The sequence below is a fragment of the Megalobrama amblycephala genome, linkage group LG8 (genome assembly GCF_018812025.1).
Source record: "Megalobrama amblycephala isolate DHTTF-2021 linkage group LG8, ASM1881202v1, whole genome shotgun sequence".
In the NCBI taxonomy this organism is placed as follows: domain Eukaryota; kingdom Metazoa; phylum Chordata; class Actinopteri; order Cypriniformes; family Xenocyprididae; genus Megalobrama; species Megalobrama amblycephala.
This window is the reverse complement of record NC_063051.1, coordinates 35,421,785-35,444,018: the sequence shown is the minus strand read 5'-3', so window position 1 is coordinate 35,444,018 and position 22,234 is coordinate 35,421,785. Positions and strand designations below refer to the sequence as shown.

Here is a 22,234-nt window from a genome sequence, read left to right as displayed (position 1 = left end):
GCTGTCTGGCAAAGCTGAACATTATTCATGTTCTAGTGATTTCAGAACATGTATCCCAAGGTGGAAACAAGGAAAACAAGTGACAGATGGTGTATGTATAAATGATGTTTATTTTTATTGTTTCAGAAGTAGATGTCCAAAGAATTGGTTGCGATTCTGCCAGACATGACTGGAATGATGCATAACTATCTCTCATAAAGGTTGAGAGATAAATTACGTTTAAGCCTGGCTGAAGTGGGGAGTCTAGATTTAAACTCAGAGTAGGCTGTCTGAGCCCCAAACATCGTCAGTGTAGTGATGATAAAATGAGTCCCATATTTCTTGAAAAGTCTGATGGAGGCTGTTGCAAACTCCAGCTTGAATCTTTTTGACAAATAAAGTTATAAAGTTCAACAGCTCTGTTTGCAGAGAGAAACATCATAAATGTGTAAATGAGGTTTTTCAGGACCCCTTTCTATCATTATGGCACCAAGTGTCTTTCTGTGTTATGAGTGAGTCATTGAATCATTCGCTCAAAAAAACTGATTCATTCAGAAACAAATCCACACTACTGTTCGATGCTCAGAGACACAATGGTAGTTCATGCTGTAGCTAAATAGACAAGAATAACTGGCAATATTGTTACATATACTGTACACTATCATTCAAATGATTGGGGTCAGTATGACTAGTAACTAGGAATTGACTTTACGCTCTTAAAAATAAAGGTTCTTTATTGGCATCGATGGTTCCATGAAGAACCTTCAACATTCCATTGCATTGTTTCTTTATAAGTTTCTTTAGATTTTTAGAATGTTCTTCACACTAAGAAAAAAAGTGGTTCTTTTTAAAGAACTGATCACTGAAAGGTTCTTTGGGGAACCAATAATGGTTCTTCTATAGCATCGCTGTGAAAACCCCCTTTTGGAACCTTGAGTGTATTTTCCAAGTAAATATTACAGTATTTTTAAGAGTGAAACAACCAGTGACGAGTAAAAAATAGAGGTTGTATTTATTAATTAATGTAAGTGCCATTGAAAATGCAGTAAAAAACAGATTTTTAGTGGTCGACTGTAAAATACAGCAGGCTGTAGTAGTGTAAAAAATAAAATAAATATTAAAAAAAACTAACAATGATTTACCTATTTCAAGTCATCTTTCGTTAGAGAAAGTCAACTAGTCGTTTTGCACTACAATTATGGAAAGTTTGATGTGATTGAGTTGCAAAGTATAAAAATGTAAAAAGGTTACATAGTTATGTTTATATAAAAGCATTTTAAATACAAATGTGAATGACAACAAAGTAGTTTAAAGAGAATTAGTCATTAAAATTTAGAATGAAGCAAGGCATTGCGAAGGCTGTATTTTAAATGTTTAGTCTGATTTTTCTTTTCAAATACTCAAGTATTTCATTGTATATTTTCTGCTCTGATAAAATGTTTGTTGTAAGGCTTACGGAGTAGCGTATATCATTTGATATACTGATGGCTGTCACACAGCAGTTAATACATTAAAACAAAAAATAAATGGTCCAATTTTTAATCTAAAATACACATAGATGAACATACAAAACCACTAGTCACAAACCAAGTATCAGTTTGTGATGTGACTCAAGCACATGTTTTGGTTCACTCAGCAGTGTAGCTGTTCTCGATGCACAGTACGATGAAAGAGCTGGCACAGCTGTGTGGCAGCTGCTGAAGAAGGTAGCCATCTTGGAGAGAGGAAGCCATGCCTGTGACTGCAGGACTATCAGTTCGCCATGTTTCACAGTAGCTGTCCGTTTGCCTGTTTCCACGAGTGCTTGATCCATGCCATAGCATCTTCTCTGGCCTATTGGAAGTGGTTATGGTGAAAATAAATTTCAGGTTAATCGTTCTAATAAATTCTGTTAAGGTTCTAGTTGTTTAGGAATGTCTTAGACCTGCTTACCAGGCATCATCTTTGAGAACATCTCGACCATCAAATGAATAGATGCTCACGTTATCATTCAACCTGCCTTCTGAGTCACTAAAGATGGATTCCCAGTTACTGAATAATTCCTCATCCTGTGGGGAATATATTAAAAGGTTAGTTTGAGTTCAATTAAGATATTTTTGATGAAATCCGAGAGGTATATGACCTCCCTATAGACAACAACGTTCAACCTGAAGATGAACGAAGGTCTTACGGGTGTGGAACAGGATGAGGGTGAGTAATTAATGACAGAAATTTCATTTTTGAGTGAACTAAACCTTTAAACATCTTTGATCAAAAATATGCTCTAAAAAAATAAATAAATAAACCCTCTGTGACAAATGAAGGATCTTACCTGAAGATTTACTATAGGAAACCGATCCCTGTCAATCTTTCGAACAATACTGTGCAGATCCTGTAAGCCGGATGACAGGAAAGCCCTGAATGTTCCTTTGAGCCCAATTGCTTGTGCCTGTAAGAAGCACTGGTGATCTACACCCCTAATGCCCCGCATGCCGCCCCGCTGGGGGGAGTTGAGAGCAATCAGGTGCAGCTGGAGTGACAAAACAGAGAGTTATGAATAAGAGAACTTGACAAGTTTATATTACAAGAAGATTGCAAACAATATAGATTATATAAAAGGACATCCGCTGACCTTTAGCATTTTCTACACTCTAAAAAATGCTGGGTTAAAAACAACCCAAATTGGGTTGAAAATGGACAAACCCAGTGGTTGGGTTAAATGTTTGCCCAGCGTGCTGGGTAGTTTTATTTAACTCAAATATTTTTTAAAAATGACTATATGACTGGCTTAAATTGAACCCAAAATAGGTTGGAAATTAAAAATCAGACACATAATGTTAATTTCCAACATATTTTGGGTTCATTTTTAGCAAGCAATACAGTAATTTTTAAACAATAGTTGAGTTAAATAAAACTACACAGCACATTTAACCCATGCGTTTGTCCATTTTCAACCCAATTTGGGTTGTTTTTAACCCAGCATTTTTTAGAGTGTGTTGTTAACAAATTTCCAATTATTTATTTATTGTTTAAAATACATTCTGGAATGTCAACTATTACACTGATTTGTCTTGAGCTGAATAATGACAATATTATCGGCAGAGCTGCTTTTTAGCTGAATTGGATTAAACTGAATCAACACTGAACTGAATTGAGCTTAATAATGACACTATTGTTTTTTTTTTATTATTATTTGTATAAAACACTATATAAATAAATGAGACTTGATTAATACTAGTTGAAAACTGAAACAAATCATTTCAAATAAAAAGGTTGTGCTACAAATAGTTCTTATCCATCACTTTAACCAACTGGGTTGGACATTTTCTGTTATTCTCTATTTTTATATGCTAACATTCAAAAGTTTGGGGTTAGTGAGTTTTTTATTTATTATTATTATTTTTTAAAGAAGTCTCTTATGCTCACCAAGGCTGCATTTACTTATAGAAGCTTGTTTCCGCCACTGAATAAAAAAAAATTGAAAAGATAATCGCAACTTTTTATCTCCCAAATTTGTCTTTTTTTCTCACAATTGCGAGTTTTTATCTCGCAATTCTGACTTTATAACACACAACTCTAGCTTCATATCATGCAATTCTGAGAAAAAAAATCGCAATGACATTTTTTTATTCGGTAGTGAAAACAGGCGTCCATATTTACTTGATCAAAAAAAAAAAAAAAAAAAAAAAAAAAATATATATATATATATATATATATATATATATATATATATATATATATATATATATATATATATATATATAAACAATTTAAAAGATATAGGCCTAATAATATGTAATATTATAATAATATTTTCTCTGTTAATATATTTTTTCAAATGGAAAAGGTGGATTTTCAGCATCATTACTCCACAATTTAATGCAACCTTGCTGAATAAAAGTACCAATTTCTTTCTAAAAATATATTTTTCTGACTCCAAACTTTTGAATTGGTAAAACGCAAGGCAATAGTTAGAATAACGTCACCTTATTTTATTTCTTATTTTTTATAACTAATTTTTGTGAATGCTTGTTAATGTGAGCAAGCCTTTCAGCAAGTCCATTAGCAATTGATGATTGTTTACAGTTTGATGGAAATTACTTTCCTATTACAGTTTGTTGAAATTCGTCATGGTGCATAGGCAAAAATAGTAGACTAGCAAACAATTATGACGAGGTGCTTACCGCAGGACCTGATGTGTGTATGTGAGCTGGAAGCTTGGCTTCATCAATGACAGGCCTGAGGTGGTGCGTACGGTCATATCTTCTGTCAGGATAGCCAGACTGATCCGGGTGGCTGCTGGGAATGTGCTTTCTGGAATCAGGATGGTGCTGGTGAATTAGGTCGACTGATGGAGAGTGCTGTGGATCGGTTGGGGGAAAGGAGTGTGGAAATGTGTGTCTGTTGTATGGGTCATATGATGGGTGGTATCTGGGATCGTGTGGCACAGGATACTGGTCTTCTCGTTGTGGAGGAGCTTGTGGGGATGAAGTAGTGGGGTAGTCCTGAGAGTAGCGAACCACTGCTTCCAACTGTTTATCCTAGAAATCAACAGTGCAAAAACAAAGGATTGAGAAGAATGCAGTCACATTTACCACTGTCCGGCAAAATTTTGTGGGTTAAATCCCGTGATCAGAAGTTTAACATGAGGCTGGAAAAGTTTCCCATGGTGATTTTGCATGTGTTTAAAGGTGCAATAGATGATTTTCTACATGAACATTTTTTGTTACACTGGTTGAAAGTCTCCTCATGTCCTGATAGTGTGATGAAATTTAACTAACACTACTTTTCCTTGCAGGATTAATATATTTATATGCTTTTGAAACCTAAATGTTCTCAAACCTTGGGCCTAAGTCAGTGTGTGTCTCAATCTTGTCCAAACATGAGAAAAGGGGAAATGAAACTTAGGGACAGCTAGACAACTTCAAACCTGATTCCAAAAAAGTTGGGACACTGTACAAATTGTGAATAAAAAAGGAATGCAATAATTTACAAATCTCATAAACTTATATTTTATTCACAATAGAATATAGATAACATATCACATGTTGAAAGTGAGACATTTTGAAATGTCATGCCAAATATTGGCTCATTTTGGATTTCATGAGAGCTACACATTCCAAAAAAGTTGGGACAGGTAGCAATAAGAGGCTTGAGGACCAATTTGCAACTTATTAGGTCAATTGGCAACATGATTGGGTATAAAAAGAGCCTCTCAGAGTGGCAGTGTCTCTCAGAAGTCAAGATGGGCAGAGGATCACCAATTCCCCCAATGCTGTGGTGAAAAATAGTGGAGCAATATCAGAAAGGATTTTCTCAGAGAAAAATTGCAAAGAGTTTGAAGTTATCATCATCTACAGTGCATAATATCATCCAAAGATTCAGAGAATCTGGAACAATCTCTGTGCGTAAGGGTCAAGGCCGGAAAACCATACTGGATGCCCGTGATCTTCGGGCCCTTAGACAGCACTGCATCACATACAGGAATGCTACTGTAATGGAAATCACAACATGGGCTCAGGAATACTTCCAGAAAACATTGTCGGTGAACACAATCCACCGTGCCATTCGCCGTTGCTGGCTAAAACTCTATAGGTCAAAAAAGAAGCCATATCTAAACATGATCCAGAAGCGCAGGCGTTTTCTCTGGGCCAAGGCTCATTTAAAATGGACTGTGGCAAAGTGGAAAACTGTTCTGTGGTCAGACGAATCAAAATTTGAAGTTCTTTTTGGAAAACTGGGACGCCATGTCATCCGGACTAAAGAGGACAAGGACAACCCAAGTTGTTATTAACGCTCAGTTCAGAAGCCTGCATCTCTGATGGTATGGGGTTACATGAGTGCGTGTGGCATGGGCAGCTTACACATCTGGAAAGGCACCATCAATGCTGAAAGGTATATCCAAGTTCTAGAACAACATATGCTCCCATTCAGACGTCGTCTCTTTCAGGGAAGGCCTTGCATTTTCCAACATGACAATGCCAGACCACATACTGCATCAATTACAACATCATGGCTGCGTAGAAGAAGGATCCGGGTACTGAAATGGCCAGCCTGCAGTCCAGATCTTTCACCCATAGAAAACATTTGGCGCATCATAAAGAGGAAGATGCGACAAAGAAGACCTAAGACAGTTGAGCAACTAGAGGCCTGTATTAGACAAGAATGGGACAACATTCCTATTCCTAAACTTGAGCAACTTGTCTCCTCAGTCCCCAGACATTTGCAGACTGTTATAAAAAGAAGAGGGGATGCCACACAGTGGTAAACATGGCCTTGTCCCAACTTTTTTGAGATGTGTTGATGCCATGAAATTTAAAATCAACTTATTTTCCCCCCATACCATCAGAGATGCAGGCTTCTGAACTGAGCGCTGATAACAACTTGGGTTGTCCTTGTCCTCTTTAGTCCAGATGACATGGCGTCCCAGTTTTCCAAAAAGAACTTCAAATTTTGATTCGTCTGACCACAGAACAGTTTTCCACTTTGCCACAGTCCATTTTAAATGAGCCTTGGCCCAGAGAAAACGCCTGCGCTTCTGGATCATGTTTAGATATGGCTTCTTTTTTTGACCTATAGAGTTTTACCCAGCAACGGCGAATGGCACGGTGGATTGTGTTCACCGACAATGTTTTCTGGAAGTATTCCTGAGCCCATGTTGTGATTTCCATTACAGTAGCATTCCTGTATGTGATGCAGTGCCGTCTAAGGGCCCGAAGATCACGGGCATCCAGTATGGTTTTCCGGCCTTGACCCTTACGCACAGAGATTGTTCCAGATTCTCTGAATCTTTGGATGATATTATGCACTGTAGATGATGATAACTTCAAACTCTTTGCAATTTTTCTCTGAGAAACTCCTTTCTGATATTGCTCCACTATTTTTCGCCGCACATTGGGGGAATTGGTGATCCTCTGCCCATCTTGACTTCTGAGAGACACTTCCACTCTGAGAGGCTCTTTTTATACCCAATCATGTTGCCAGTTGACCTAATAAGTTGCAAATTGGTCCTCCAGCTGTTCCTTATATGCACATTTAACTTTTCCGGCCTCTTATTGCTACCTGTCCCAACTTTTTTGGAATGTGTAGCTCTCATGAAATCCAAAATGAGCCAATATTTGGCATGACAGTTTAAAATGTCTCACTTTCAACATCTGATATGTTATCTATATTCTATTGTGAATAAAATATAAGTTTATGAGATTTGTAAATTATTGCATTCCTTTTTTATTCACAATTTGTACAGTGTCCCAACTTTTTTGGAATCGGGTTTGTACTTTAACTAAAGTATTTAACTAATGCACCTTTACTCATGGCTTGAATTGTTACTTGTGTTAGTCACATCATGCATACATAATAGGCAAAAGCAGTTTTTTTGTATTATATAAGCGTTTATTAATTACTTAAGTCTGTTACTCACCTGACTCCTGGGGAAAGGGGTATATTCTCCAAGCTGAAATGAAACAAACAGAAACATCAGAAATATTTACAAAAAGGTGGTAGGTACATGAATGCCAAGTAATAAACCTCTGGGCTAATGCAGCATTTATTAGGATTAAGAAAATGCAAATGTGATGTTATGGAACATGGTAAATATACTGTAGTATGTAAGACTGTTCTTAAGGTCCAGGTATACTTTATTTTCTGTGTTCTGTTCCGACGTGCACATTTGAGCACCTTTCAAAGTATACTCCATTGGCTGCGACAGTGAATGGATGCATTTGGTGCACCTAACAGAAACTTCTCTTTGATACTTGTCTTTGCAGAACCAAATTGGGTGTTTCAGTGGACATTTTAAACCACTTTACCTGCTTTGCCTGTTGGTTTGAAACTAATTGAGGAGTGCACACTTATTCTGCAGAGATTAATACTTGTTGTATTTGAATGGTCAATCACTCACACATGCGCTGTTGTCCACACACAAGTTCACAAAGACAAAAAATAATGGCCCTTTATACTTTATTTTCCACATTTTGCTCCATCTAGCTCACATTTGAGTCTTTCAAAGTATGCTGGATTGACACTGAGGATTGACACTGAAGAATACTTTGGCCTTTAAGTTCTTACATAAAGATGTACAGGAAGAAAAAAATATTAAAGCCTAGACAATTACCAGGACTTCTCTGACACCATCCTGTTCTCTCATATAAAGTTCTCTGCTGTCTGTCACATAGATTAACGTGCCTTCTGGATGATGAATAGTTGATGCAGCCATGATGTCAAAAGACCTCAAAAACATAACCTGAGGAAATGAGAACAAACTAGAAAAGATTAATTATCTCATAGAAAATAAGTATTCCCACCAATAGTAAGCAGTGTTTCAGTAGTGAAAACTCACCCCATGTAAACGTCCAGGGGTTCCAGGAGGTCCGGGTGGCCCAGGTGGCCCAGGAATACTGATTGCTAAAGGATTAAGGTGTTAAAATGAAAAGGCAACTTTTTTTTATTTATGAGCTTTTGTATTTAATGGACAGGACAACAAGAGAGAAGACTGGAAAAAGGGAGAGACAAGAAATGAGATCAGGACATGAAGCAGGTCAGATTCAAATCTGCATCCCTGGGATCCCAAAAAAGATATTTTACGTGTAAGTGGCAGTGTGTGGAGTCCTTACTTTGTGAAGGTCTGTATGCATCTGGCAGCAGTGATCCCGGTGGTCCAGGTGGACCTGGTGGGCCAGGACTACCTGGGCGACCCTCATAACCGATTCCTGGGGCTCCAGGAGGCCCCGGAGGACCTGGAGGTCCACTAATAGATTCACCTCTAGGGCCCTATACCAACATTAACATTTAGTCAAGTAAGCCACTTTAGACAATAAGAAGAAATAACGATTAATCAATTCATGTCTGTGTCACCGGTGGTCCAGGTCTTCCAGGTGGACCTTGTACTCCACCACGATGAGGGTCGTAGAAACCTCCTCCTGGTTCTCCCTTCTCCCCTTTAGGACCAAGCTCACCTTTCATCTCATGCTACAGCATAACATATTACATAATTGAGTACATTTTCAGCAAAACATTAGTACATACAGGGCTTGACATTAACTTTTTTGCTCACCAGCCATTGTGGCTAATGGTTTTCCAAAGTTACTAGCCACTCAGCATTTTCACTGGCCACAATTTTGACATCGATACCATGGGGAAAACTGCCATATACTGTAGATATCTTTAAAGGAGACCTATTATGCCCCTTTTCACAAGATGTAATATAAGTCCCCAGAATGTGTCTGTGAAGTTTCAGCTCAAAATACCCCACAGATCATTTATTATAGCTTGTCAAATTTGCCCCTATTTGGGTGTGAGCAAAAACAAACCGTTTTTGTGTGTGTCCCTTTAAATGCAAATGAGCTGCTGCTCCCGCCCCCTCTCCAGAAGAGGGCGGAGCTTTAACAGCTCAACAACAACAAAGCTGGAGAATCTCACGCAGCCAAAATGAGGATTGTCAGTAACGGTGTTCAGCCTTACATTGTTCAAACCGGAGTCGACACTGATGGAGAGACTCAGGAAGAAGTTACAACTTTTAGAATGAAACTGGACGTTTCTGAATGGTTAGTGGATAAATTTATGTAGTTGCTGTGGAGTTGATTCAACTCATCGACGAGCATGTGCCGTCATGTTAATCTTCATGTTAATTGACCCTCGGCCGGTGGCTGGTGTTAATGTCAAGCCCTGAATACATGTAAACAGAAAACTTGTGTATGGTTGGAAACATTACCTTAAATGCATAAATGTCAAAGGTGGTAGTGAGACCTGTGGCAGATAACATTGACATTCAAGTTACGTTCACATTTTGCAGTTCAAAAAAAAAGAGATGATATTCAGTACTCTGAATCTTTATATCTGGCTTGATGCTTCAATAAATCATACCTGGCAAACCAGGGATGCCAGGTGTTCCTCTTTCACCCTTGTCCCCTTTGATAGCTGCAGTAATGACATTTAAGATACATTTACATCAATTCAGTTAGCAGCTGCTTTTATTTAAGGCAACACACACATTCTTTAGAAGACTCACAGTTTCCTTTGGAATAAGAAAACATTGATTCATTACAAACAAATGCTAAACTGGAATGTGATCACACTGGATACGGATTGAAAAATGACAAATCAGATTCATTCTCAACTCACCATAGGGAAACCTTGAGCCGCGATCATCATAACCCTTAAGGTAGATCACATCAAAAACTGTGAGCCAATACAAATGTTATATTTATAGCAAACAAACCTACAAGATATTAGTGCATTACTCACATTCAGTCTTTCCCCAGGAGCTGGAGGTCCAGGAGGACCGGGTGGCCCAGGCGGACCAGGGGGTCCCTAAAATCAGTATAAAAAATACAGTATGAACTTCTATAGTAACAATGAAAACAAAATACATAGTAATAAAGTGCTTATTTTTACCTGATAGCCAACGCCATACCCTCCACCCGAATCACCTTTCGCCCCCTTTTTTCCATTCAGACCAGGTCGACCCTTTTTGATTATGAATAATCAAGAATATACCAAATTATGCTCAAAAATCAAACTAAAAAAAATTAATATAATAAAAATGCATTTGAAATATAGTTGTAAGCAACAATTAAAGTTGATCAGACCAATGGACACATAGTTAGAGCCATTTTTATGTTTCTCTTTTATTGTGCTTAGATTTACACATACCAACACTTCTCACATTCTCACATGCTGCCGTTAATCTAACCCACACACCGAAACATGGAATCAGGCTATTAATTAATTGTATAAATCGCGCGTTCTGAGCTTTTGTAACCATGAGTGGCGTGCATTCATCAACGTTCTCCCAAAGTGTGAAGATTTGCTATTCCTTTGATAAAATGTGCAACCCATTTGAGTTCTATTCTATTGTAACAAATCCTACAGTTAAACAATTACAAGAACTGCTTTTTCAAAAGGCCAAGTGCAAGTTAGAATCAAGAGCTTAAAGTATGGACCTTCTCGAATTATTGACTAAACATTGGTTTTCCTCATGTGTAAAATGTGTTCTGCTAATACCCCTAAACCTACCCTTAGTGATTTATAGTGCATTTACACTTTATGAGCACATGCATTCCCTGGGATCAACCCCACGATTTTATGATCACTTGATTGCATTTTGAAATAGCAATGCTCTGCCAACTGATCTTCGCAAAACCTAAAATATGATGCAGATAAAAGGGGGCAATGCATTAAAATGAAAATATGTCCTGTTGTTGATGGGGTGCAACTTTAGCAAACGCTCCTATGGGTCGTATTTCAGGGAAGTGACAAATGACCTATATACATGTAGGCGTATTGGTTGGAGAACATGTTGGAATCTCAGCCATTTCCAGCCCTGGCTATAATTTATAACTAAGTAAATATTGCCATGCACAGAATGCTGAATTACAGTTAAACTAGTTATAATCGGACTAAATACAATTTTATTTTACTTTAATTTCATTCAGATTGAACAGACGGCTGGAAGTGTGTTTGTGTGAGTAATGAGAGGGATTTGGGAGTATTAGTTTCTTTGATTTACATTCTCTGATTATTAAACCATTAGGTGTTGACTTTCAGCTACATATTTCAACAACTATAAAATCCCTTACATCTTTTTTGAAAATCTCCTAATTACTTCTGAACGCCTCAGGCATGTACCCGTGCATCACACTTTTCAGACTTTTTCAGACAACGATCATATTTTCATTAATACTTTTTGAGAATCACTTACTCTTAATTAAAACAAACCCGATTCGACACACTGATTCATCTGTGCTCCGAAGCTTCCTGAAGCATTGTTTTGAAATCGGCCATCACTAAATAAGTTGTTATTTAGTTTTTTTTCGCGTTTCAAAAATAGTGCATTTAGGCATTTATGAGCACATGTGTTCCCTGGGATCGAACCCACGATTGCATTATCACATGATTGCACATTGTTATTGCAATGCTCTACCAGCTGAGCTACGCAAAACCTGAAATATGACGCAGATAAAAGGGAACAATGCATTAAAATGAAAGTGTCCTGTTGTCAATAGGGGCGCAACTATAGCAAACGCTCCTATGGGTCGTATTTCATGAATTAAAATGAAAGTGTCCTGTTGTCAATAGGGGCGCCACTTTAGTAAACGCTCCTATGAGTCGTATTTCAGGGAAGTGACAAACGACCTATATGGTCGTATTGGTTGGAGAACATGTTGAATAATACACATATTTAAATTGCTTAATTGCCTTTGAACACTCACACATGTGCCCGAGACACTGTGGCTCTGACATGTGTGTTAGACAACACTATAAATACAAAATAGCTAGATCTAAATCCAGAGGACCACTCGTATCATCGTTATATATTGTTATATGTCACATCGCCCAGACCTAAAACTTACTTTATGATAAAGCAAATAACAGTATGACTTTCTGTAAAGCTGCTTTGAAACAATGTCTACTGTTAAAAGCACTTTACAAATAAATTTGACCTTTAATTTGAAGCCAATTTTATTTTAAAATATGAAAAAGATAGACAGCATGAGGTAAAAAAAAAAAAAGTTATATTGAATAAAAATGAACTTTTAATAAAAATTGTATGTAACACTTTATTTTACATGTACATTTTACATGTAGGTAATAACATATATAGTAATAACTATAAATTGTACATATGTATATGCAACTAACCCTAAACCCTAACATATAGTAAGTACATGTAGTTAATTAATTAATTAATATATATATATATATATATATATATATATATATATATATATATATATATATATACACTGTAACAAACACCTTAAATAAAGTGTAACCTAATAATTAAATAATTGTTTTACAGCAAAAGCATATGTTTGTAACAGTAACTTTAGTTACTTTATTACTTAGTTATTTTGGCTAATGTGTTGCTGCTGTCTGGCAGTTATTGCAAAAGTCTATGTTGAAGTCTTTCAAAAAAGTTTTTCAGAAAATATAAAATTGCAGAAAATGTACTTACTGGTCTTCCTGGTAATCCTATTTCACCTTTTGGTCCGGGTTGCCCCACCGGTCCCTAATGAGTGAACATATATCAGCATATCTATAACAATCATCAATACATTTCTCAACAGGGCCATTGTGCAGGTCAAATAAATTCCCCAGCAGAGACTCACCATAGGTCCCACTGGTCCTGGAGCTCCTAGCCATGACTAAAACAGACAATAACTACATCAAGTGTCTAACAATGCTATGGATTATTAGAAGTTTTGATCTTAAGTGATGTGTCTGAACGACAGCCACAGGTTTCTCACCAGCTCTTCAGCCAAGTCAAAGATGCTACCTCTGATGTCGATTACACCAGGTTCACCCTTCTGACCCTGAAGAAAAAAGAACAAAATGTAATGTCGGAGGATAAAAATAGCTTGTTGGATAAAGATGGCATCTTCTAAATACTAATACCAGAGCCGGATTATTGACATAGGTAAGAGTAATCTTCATCCCTCCGCCGGACTGCTGATCGCTGTCCTGGGTTTTTGAAATCTTTAGAAATCTTTCTACAGTATAATAAAGAACAATATTGTTTTGTTTTTCTAGCTAATGAATGATAAAAACCTTGACAGTCAATAACCTAAAAATTAAAATTCTATCATCATTCTGTTATCATTTACCAATTCAAATTTTGTCGTTCCAAACCCAAATGCTATTTTTCATGACAACGTGTTTACTTTTTTTTAACTGACATGAAAATGAAAGAGGCTTAAAGACTCTGAATCAACATACACAGCTGCCAAATTTTCTATCTATTGTAATCACTATGATCACAGCTTGTAATAATTGCTTTAACAAGCTCATTGTTTCTGCCTAAATCTGTATTGAGGTTGTAAGTTCTGACAGAAAGAGAAAAACATGGTAACACTTTACAATACTGGTGCACTAATATGCATTAATTCATGCTTAACTAATGCACAGATAATCATGTTTTAATGTATGACTCATGAAGAACTAAACCATTAATTAATGATTTCTGCATCAGCAACTAATAAAGATTCTATGATAGATTAATTAAATAATTAAATGTTTCATGATGTATTAATTCCTTAATAACATATTTTATTAACTAATAGTGTAAGTTAATGTGTTAATTACCACAATGGTTTGAAGCCATATATTTGAACTTCAAATTGTCTGCTTTTATTAATCATTAACTAATGATTTACAAATGTATCATTATGTTATGACTTGTTGAGGCACATGACTTTTGAAATTTAAGTAATAACAATTCATATATTACTCAATCTATTAATCACATAGAATCTTTATTAGTTGCTGATGCAGTAATCATTAATTAATGGTTTAGTTCTTCATGAGTCATACATTAAAACATGATTATCTGTGCATTAGTTAAGCATGAATGAATGCATACTAGTGCACCAGTATTGTAAAGTGTTACCAAAAACATATTACCTTAGTAGAGTCTCCTGGCAGCCCAGGGTCCCCCTGATCACCTTTCGGACCCATTGGTCCCTTTAAAAACATATAAAAAGTAAAAAAAAACAGTTCATATAAAGTTTCAGTTTGGCCCTATACTGACTTTATTTTCAACTAATCCACACCTTTGATTGTGATCTTTTAAGTTTATAACTGTAAGAATAAGAAAACATGACTCTAGGTGAGGATACTTACATCGGCTGTGGTTGAAATGGGTGTTATCAATGATGATTGACCAAACACTTACTTTACAGCACACTGCTTACTAGACTCACTACAAAATGATAAGTTAGACATTAAAAACTTACAGGAAATCCTGCCTGACCAGCTACACCGGGTTCTCCCTAATAAAACAAGAACAAAACACATTGGAGTGTGCTTCCCCTAGTGAAAAATAAATATACTAAAATGTGTTTGAAATGCATTTATTTTGTGTTTTAAGTATTCTAGAAATACAAGTAGTATGCATTATAATGCAGTAGAGATATGTAAAGAGCAAATCATAATTACAATTGGATTGCATGCAGTTGAAATATTCACATTATAGAAGAGGATTAGTAAAGTGATATATAGAGTTAAACAAAGTCCTTTTAGGGTTTATCTGTGAGATAACACATACGCTGCCATTAATATAGATCATTTGTCCTGGAGGACCGGGTGGCCCTGGCGGTCCTGGAGGTCCTACCGCACGACTAGCTTCACCCTAATGACGGATATAGATATTATTATACACTTGTTGCTTAGATCCAGAGAATATTTGCAGGGTTAAACTGGACACGACTGTTGAACAGCTGAGGGTTGAGCAAAACAGCAATAGAGATCCTCCACCTAGCATTAGAAAATGTCCTCAAATTAATTAACACTCACTTTGTCACCTTTCCATCCTCTTTCTCCCTTTAGCCCCTGTAAAATTGAAAGATTTTTTTTAGTTAAAATTTTGATTTTGAAAGCTGATCTTGAAGCTAGTCAACTTTCACTTACTATTTTCCCTGGAAAGCCATCTAACCCTGGGATTCCCTCTCGTCCTCTTTGACCTTCATCTCCTTTCTGGCCTGCGATACCTGGTAAACCGGGTGTGCCCTGCAGAGTTTAACGAGAACTAACTTTGGTCCTGAGTAGATTATAATTTGGCAACTTGGATTTCACATTATCAACTGTCATAATCTCACCGGTAGTCCAGGTATCCCCTGAGGACCCTTCAGAGAGAGAGAGAGAGAGAGAGAGAGAGAGAGAGAGAAACAAAACAAGGTATAAGTTACAATAAATATGGAAGCTTGTTTCCGCCACTAAATAAAGAAATTAAAAAGGTGTTTGTGACTTTTAATCTCACAACTCAGTCAGAATTATATAAAGATATAGTCAGAATGCGAAATATAAACACAATTGGGAGTTATAAAGTTACAATTGCAATTCTGACTTTATATCTCAAAATTCTGATTATTCTGACTTTATAACTCGCAGTTATGATTTCATAACTCGCAATTCTGACTTTAACGTGCAATTATGATTATTCTGACTTTATAACTCGCAATTCTGACTATATAACTCTCAATTATGATTTCATAACTCGCAATTCTGATTATTCTGACTTTATAACTCGCAATTATGATTTCATAACTCGCAATTCTGACTATAATGTGCAATTATGATTTCATAACTCGCAATTCTGATTATTCTGACTTTATAACTCGCAATTCTGACTATAATGTGCAATTATGATTTCATAACTCGCAATTCTGACTATAATGTGCAATTATGATTTCATAACTCGCAATTCTGATTATTCTGACTTTATAACTCGCAATTCTGATTTCATAACTCGCAATTCTGACTATATAACTCTCAATTATGATTTCATAACTCGCAATTATGATTATTCTGACTTTATAACTCGCAATTTTGATTTCATAACTCGCAATTCTGACTATAACGTGCAATTATGATTTCATAACTCGCAATTCTGATTATTCTGACTTTATAACTCGCAATTATGATTTCATAACTCACAATTCTGATTATTCTGACTTTATAACTCGTAATTCTGACTTTATAACTCGCAATTATGATTATTCTGACTTTATAACTCGCAATTATGATTTCATAACTCGCAATTATGATTATTCTGACTTTATAACTCGCAATTATGATTTCATAACTCGCAATTATGATTATTCTGACTTTATAACTTGCAATTCTGACTTTATAACTCGCAATTCTGATTTCATAACTCGCAATTATGATTTCATAACTCGCAATTATGATTATTCTGACTTTATAACTCGCAATTCTGACTTTATAACTCGCAATTATGATTATTCTGACTTTATAACTCGCAATTATGATTTCATAACTCGCAATTATGATTATTCTGACTTTATAACTTGCAATTCTGACTTTATAACTTGCACTTCTGATTTCATAACTCGCAATTATGATTTCATAACTCGCAATTATGATTTCATAACTCACAATTATGATTATTCTGACTTTATAACTCGCAATTATGACTTCATAACTCGCAATTCTGACTATAACTCGCAATTATGATTTCATAACTCGCAATTATGATTATTCTGACTTTATAACTCGCAATTCTAATTTCATAACTCGCAATTATGATTTCATAACTCGCAATTATGAATTATTCTGACTTTATAACTCGCAATTCTGCTTCATAACTCGCAATTCTGACTATAACTAATTCGCAATTCTGATTTCATAACTCGCAATTCTGATTTCATAACTCGCAATTCTGATTTTCTGATTTAACTCGCAATTATGATTTCATAACTCGCAATTCTGACTATAATGTGCAATTATGATTTCATAACTCGCAATTCTGATTATTCTGACTTTATAACTCGCAATTCTGACTATAACGTGCAATTATGATTTCATAACTCGCAATTCTGATTATTCTGACTTTATAACTCGCAATTCTGATTTCATAACTCGCAATTCTGACTATATAACTCTCAATTATGATTTCATAACTCGCAATTATGATTATTCTGACTTTATAACTCGCAATTTTGATTTCATAACTCGCAATTCTGACTATAACGTGCAATTATGATTTCATAACTCGCAATTCTGATTATTCTGACTTTATAACTCGCAATTATGATTTCATAACTCACAATTCTGATTATTCTGACTTTATAACTCGTAATTCTGACTTTATAACTCGCAATTATGATTATTCTGACTTTTATAACTCGCAATTATGATTTCATAACTCGCAATTATGATTATTCTGACTTTATAACTTGCAATTCTGACTTTATAACTCGCAATTCTGATTTCATAACTCGCAATTATGATTTCATAACTCGCAATTATGATTATTCTGACTTTATAACTCGCAATTCTGACTTTATAACTCGCAATTATGATTATTCTGACTTTATAACTCGCAATTATGATTTCATAACTCGCAATTATGATTATTCTGACTTTATAACTTGCAATTCTGACTTTATAACTTGCACTTCTGATTTCATAACTCGCAATTCTAATTTCATAACTCGCAATTATGATTTCATAACTCGCAATTATAATTATTCTGACTTTATAACTCGCAATTCTGACTTCATAACTCGCAATTCTGACTATAACTCGCAATTCTGATTTCATAACTCGCAATTATGATTATTCTGACTTTATAACTCGCAATTCTGATTTCATAACTCGCAATTATGACTTCATAACTCGCAATTCTGACTATAACTCGCAATTCTGATTTCATAACTCTCAATTCTGACTTTATAACTCGCAATTCTGACTTTATAACTCAAAATTCTGACTTTATAACTCGCAATTCTGATTATTCTGACTTTATAACTCGCAATTCTGACTATAACTCACAATTATGATTTCATAACTCGCAATTATAATTATTCTGACTTTATAACTCGCAATTCTGACTTCATAACTCGCAATTCTGACTATAACTCGCAATTCTGATTTCATAACTCGCAATTATGATTATTCTGACTTTATAACTCGCAATTCTGATTTCATAACTCGCAATTATGACTTCATAACTCGCAATTCTGACTATAACTCGCAATTCTGATTTCATAACTCTCAATTCTGACTTTATAACTCGCAATTCTGACTTTATAACTCAAAATTCTGACTTTATAACTCGCAATTCTGATTATTCTGACTTTATAACTCGCAATTCTGACTATAACTCACAATTATGATTTCATAACTCGCAATTCTGATTATTCTGACTATCTCACAATTTTGACATTATATCTTGCAATTCTGAAAATTCATGTTTCAGCTGTTTTAACTGAAAGCAATTTGTACTGTTGTACTTGTACAATTTGTGCACCAGTAATCTTTTTTTCTAGTGTAAGTTTATAAAAGCTACTTAAATATCCTAATTGAACTAAGGCCTAATCCTGGTTTAGGATAAGCCCTGTCTGTGAAACCAGTGGTGCTGTGATGACAATGAAACAGCGGTTCACAGTTACCTGTGGTCCTGGTGGCCCCATGACTCCTGGAATGTATTGAAGAGCAACTTTCATTTTCTGTCCCATTTGTCTGAAAAAACAGACAAAAAGTGGATATGGCAGATCATGTAGGCCTTCTTTCAATAAGGAAGTCCTGTGTGAATCCTGAAATCAAAAGCTTTGAGGGTGCTGAACTTCAAAGATTTAATAACTTACAGTAATTCTGAATGCAGGTCCAGGGGGTCCAGGCGGCCCTGGAGGTCCTTGAGGTCCCATAGGCCCAGGCAAGCCCAACCAGACCTTCCTGCCCTGTGAATCCCTGATGAACCCTTTGGACCCTGTAGAGAAGGGAGGATATATAACTGCAGTTTGTACAAAAGCGAGTTGACTGACTTGAAGTTCAGTCATGAAACTGGTTCTTGATAGGTAATATGCCAGCCAACGTCCTTGTGTACAACATGGCGTGTGTTACGTGCATGTTCAGTTTTGTCACTGTTTTGCTTGCCTGTGTTTCCTAGTTTGTATCTTTTTTTTGTTAATTAGTTCCACGCACCTGTTTCTGCTCAGTTGATTACCCTCCCTGAGTATTTAAGCCTTGAGTTCTTCTGTTCATTGTTCGGTGTTGTCTGAGTTTTACGTTGTTGGTTGTTCTCCTGAGTATTCTTGTTCTGGATTATTATATGTTGATACTTATGCATTGTATTAGTATTACAAGAATCTTTAATAGTTTCTTCATTAGCACCCAATCCATTTACATATGCAAATGATCATGCTTGAGACAAAGGATTGTAAACTTTCCCTCCAAAAGCTTAAGTTACCATTGGCTCACTGACCCGTGGAGGTGGGACCTCCACACAGAGTTAAAGGGCAACTTCACAGTGATCTCATTCTCTCTTTGAATATATTATAATCAATTATGATGAGTTGATTAATTATTAATATTTCCCCTTTAAGCTAAATTGTTACACTGCCATATCCATTACCATGTCATGGATGAACTACAGGAAATATTATTCAAGAGAACAATGTAATGCAAGTTATGTGTGCAGTCCTCAATTGTCTCAGGCCCTGTTTCCACCTGGTATTAAGATTTGGCCGCAAGTGGACGACGCTGAATACAGGTCTAAACGGGGTGTAAAACACTTTGAGCTTGTCCACTTTCAACCACTTCCAGAGGTAGTCAAAAACATTCAACAAGGGTAGCTGAAAGCATTCAACTGGATTGCTTTCGTAATGCAAACGTTCATGTGGTCGAATGTGTTCGAACAGCCACTAAAGATGCCTACTGACCTAAAGAACCGTAAAGATTATGGGAAGCACGCTAGCCAAACGGGATTTAAACTTTGTCGGCTGAAGACCCAAGATTGGTTTGAAGACAAAAAATCATACATTTACCCAGCCATAGATCCTCCCCTCGAAGAAATCAGGACAGAAGTGATTGAAAGTGGACAAAAGAGATGGATTAAAATATCAGGTGTAAACGGGTATATGTCTCTCTAGTCCACTTGAGATCCAATCGACCAAAATGCATCTTAATACCAGGTGGAAACAGGGCCTCAGTGCTGTGAAAATGCATGACAAGAACAAGCAAGTCTCACAAAATTAAAGATGAGAACAGTCAAGCAGAAAGTTAGGACTGGCTGAAGCATAAGTCTGAATTCACTCACACCCACTAGACAAACATTTGACTATGAAATGGTGACTTCAGTGAAATAATGACTTAAAGAACAGCACTTTAATTCATTAATCAAGTTCTTGTGACACACCACACCCAGTGCAGTTAGTTTGCAGTCATGCATGACTTTAGGATACCTGCGCCGCACTAGTCTCCCAGGAAGGAAACCAATTGGAGAAAAAAGAGAAAGCAGAGGAGGAGCTTTGCTACAGGGAGAAAAACGTACTGTAGATTAACGTCCCAAAGGAAAAGGCTTCGGAGATATGTGAATGTCTGATTGTCATATTTCAGTATTAGTGATCAAATCTTCACAATTAATTTAACATGCACATAATTAGCATCAATTGTTTTACCTTTTCCCCTGCAACTCCAGGCAAGCCAAGCTCACCACAGTCTCCCTTAAGAGAAAAACAAAGGAAAAAATAAGTTCCTGTCATTCATTTTACTATCAAGCATATGAAAATACTTTTAATATTTATTTTACCTTTGGGCCTGGGGGACCAGGAGGACCAGGTTTTCCAGGTTGACCTGGACGCCCCTGAGTGATAAAAACAGAATAAACAGCAACATAAACAACATTCTAACAAAGGTTTTAAAATGCATGGGATTAATGAAGGGAGGATTTCTTACAGGACGCCCAGGGAACCCATTTTGTCCAGGAGGACCAGTTGGGCCAATTTCAGTGGACTCTAATTCTGATCCAATTCCCCATTCTGGTCCTGGAGGTCCAGGGGGCCCAGGAGGCCCAGGTGGACCAGGAGGACAACATGGACCCTGGAAAGATGAGAACATAGTGTAAAATAACTGCAAAATGTTGTTGAATTGGGACACAGAATCCAAAATGTGATTAATTTAGGGGAAAAAAAATAATTAAAACTACTTATAATACATTTGCACAGTATGACTTTTGACCAATAGGTGGTGCTGTCATCATCATATCAAAATAGTTTGGAAAGGGCATACTAAGATTGTTAATAAGATACAGCATCTTGCCATCAGATTTGCTGATGATATATAACAGAAGGGTTTAACGTCTGAAAGCCTTTATATGATCTGAGACATGTACTTATACTATACCATTACTACTTCTACTACTATAATATCTACTTAAATTACCAGTCTTACTGAACTTACTAAACTTACCGTCCATCCAGAACCCTCCATATCTGCAAATGTCTGAAGAGAGAACATTAAAATAAAAAACTCATTTGTTTTAGCTTATTCATCAGGTTTATATGGTAGTCTGCAGAAAAATATGCTTGCTTATTTTCAGTAAAAGGAAACAAAGAAGACTTTTGCATTAATTGTGCAAAAGTGTGATCATTTTAAAGGGTTAGTTCACCCAAAAATGAAATTTCTGTCATTAATTACTCACCCTCATGTCGTTCCACACCCATAAGACCTTCGTTCATCTTCAGAACACAATTTGAGATATTTTTGATGACATCCGAGAGGTTTATGACTCGTCCATAGACAGCAATATAATCAACACTTTCAAGGTCCAGAAAGGTACTAAAGACATTGTTAAAACAGTCATGTGACTGCAGTGGTTCAACCTTAATGTTATGAAGCGTTAATGAAATGAACCTTCAGTCGTTATTTTTGTTTTGTTTTTGCACACAAAAAGTATTCTCGTTGCAGAAAAAAAAAAGGTTGAACCACTGCAGTAACATGGACTATGGTCAATAAGCTCTCAGATTTCATCAAAAAT

The 22,234-nt window shown here is 36.1% G+C and overlaps 1 protein-coding gene across 4 annotated transcripts in view; it reads right to left on the bottom strand.

Moving 5' to 3' along the window:
- Positions 1-90: 90 nt before the first annotated feature.
- col18a1b (collagen type XVIII alpha 1 chain b) overlaps positions 91-22,234 on the bottom strand; it is a 53,347-nt gene continuing 31,203 nt past the window's right edge. For 3 of the 4 annotated variants that reach the window (XM_048200894.1, XM_048200891.1, XM_048200893.1), the window contains exons 12-41: positions 21,667-21,699; positions 21,154-21,297; positions 21,008-21,061; positions 20,877-20,921; positions 20,661-20,729; positions 19,065-19,186; positions 18,870-18,939; positions 15,552-15,578; positions 15,364-15,462; positions 15,250-15,285; positions 15,002-15,085; positions 14,691-14,726; positions 14,359-14,418; positions 13,206-13,271; positions 13,068-13,103; positions 12,914-12,967; positions 10,351-10,422; positions 10,201-10,266; positions 10,078-10,111; positions 9,820-9,873; positions 9,668-9,702; positions 8,812-8,925; positions 8,571-8,727; positions 8,297-8,361; positions 8,072-8,200; positions 7,379-7,411; positions 4,143-4,499; positions 2,291-2,488; positions 1,912-2,027; positions 91-1,812 (exon numbers count right to left, since the gene is read on the bottom strand). In XM_048200894.1, coding sequence (XP_048056851.1) covers positions 1,608-1,812; positions 1,912-2,027; positions 2,291-2,488; positions 4,143-4,499; positions 7,379-7,411; positions 8,072-8,200; positions 8,297-8,361; positions 8,571-8,727; positions 8,812-8,925; positions 9,668-9,702; positions 9,820-9,873; positions 10,078-10,111; positions 10,201-10,266; positions 10,351-10,422; positions 12,914-12,967; positions 13,068-13,103; positions 13,206-13,271; positions 14,359-14,418; positions 14,691-14,726; positions 15,002-15,085; positions 15,250-15,285; positions 15,364-15,462; positions 15,552-15,578; positions 18,870-18,939; positions 19,065-19,186; positions 20,661-20,729; positions 20,877-20,921; positions 21,008-21,061; positions 21,154-21,297; positions 21,667-21,699 — 2,670 coding nt within the window. In that variant the 3' untranslated portion in view covers positions 91-1,607. The remainder of the gene's footprint in view (positions 1,813-1,911; positions 2,028-2,290; positions 2,489-4,142; positions 4,500-7,378; positions 7,412-8,071; positions 8,201-8,296; positions 8,362-8,570; positions 8,728-8,811; positions 8,926-9,667; positions 9,703-9,819; positions 9,874-10,077; positions 10,112-10,200; positions 10,267-10,350; positions 10,423-12,913; positions 12,968-13,067; positions 13,104-13,205; positions 13,272-14,358; positions 14,419-14,690; positions 14,727-15,001; positions 15,086-15,249; positions 15,286-15,363; positions 15,463-15,551; positions 15,579-18,869; positions 18,940-19,064; positions 19,187-20,660; positions 20,730-20,876; positions 20,922-21,007; positions 21,062-21,153; positions 21,298-21,666; positions 21,700-22,234) is intronic. The other variant, XM_048200892.1, reaches the window with a different exon arrangement.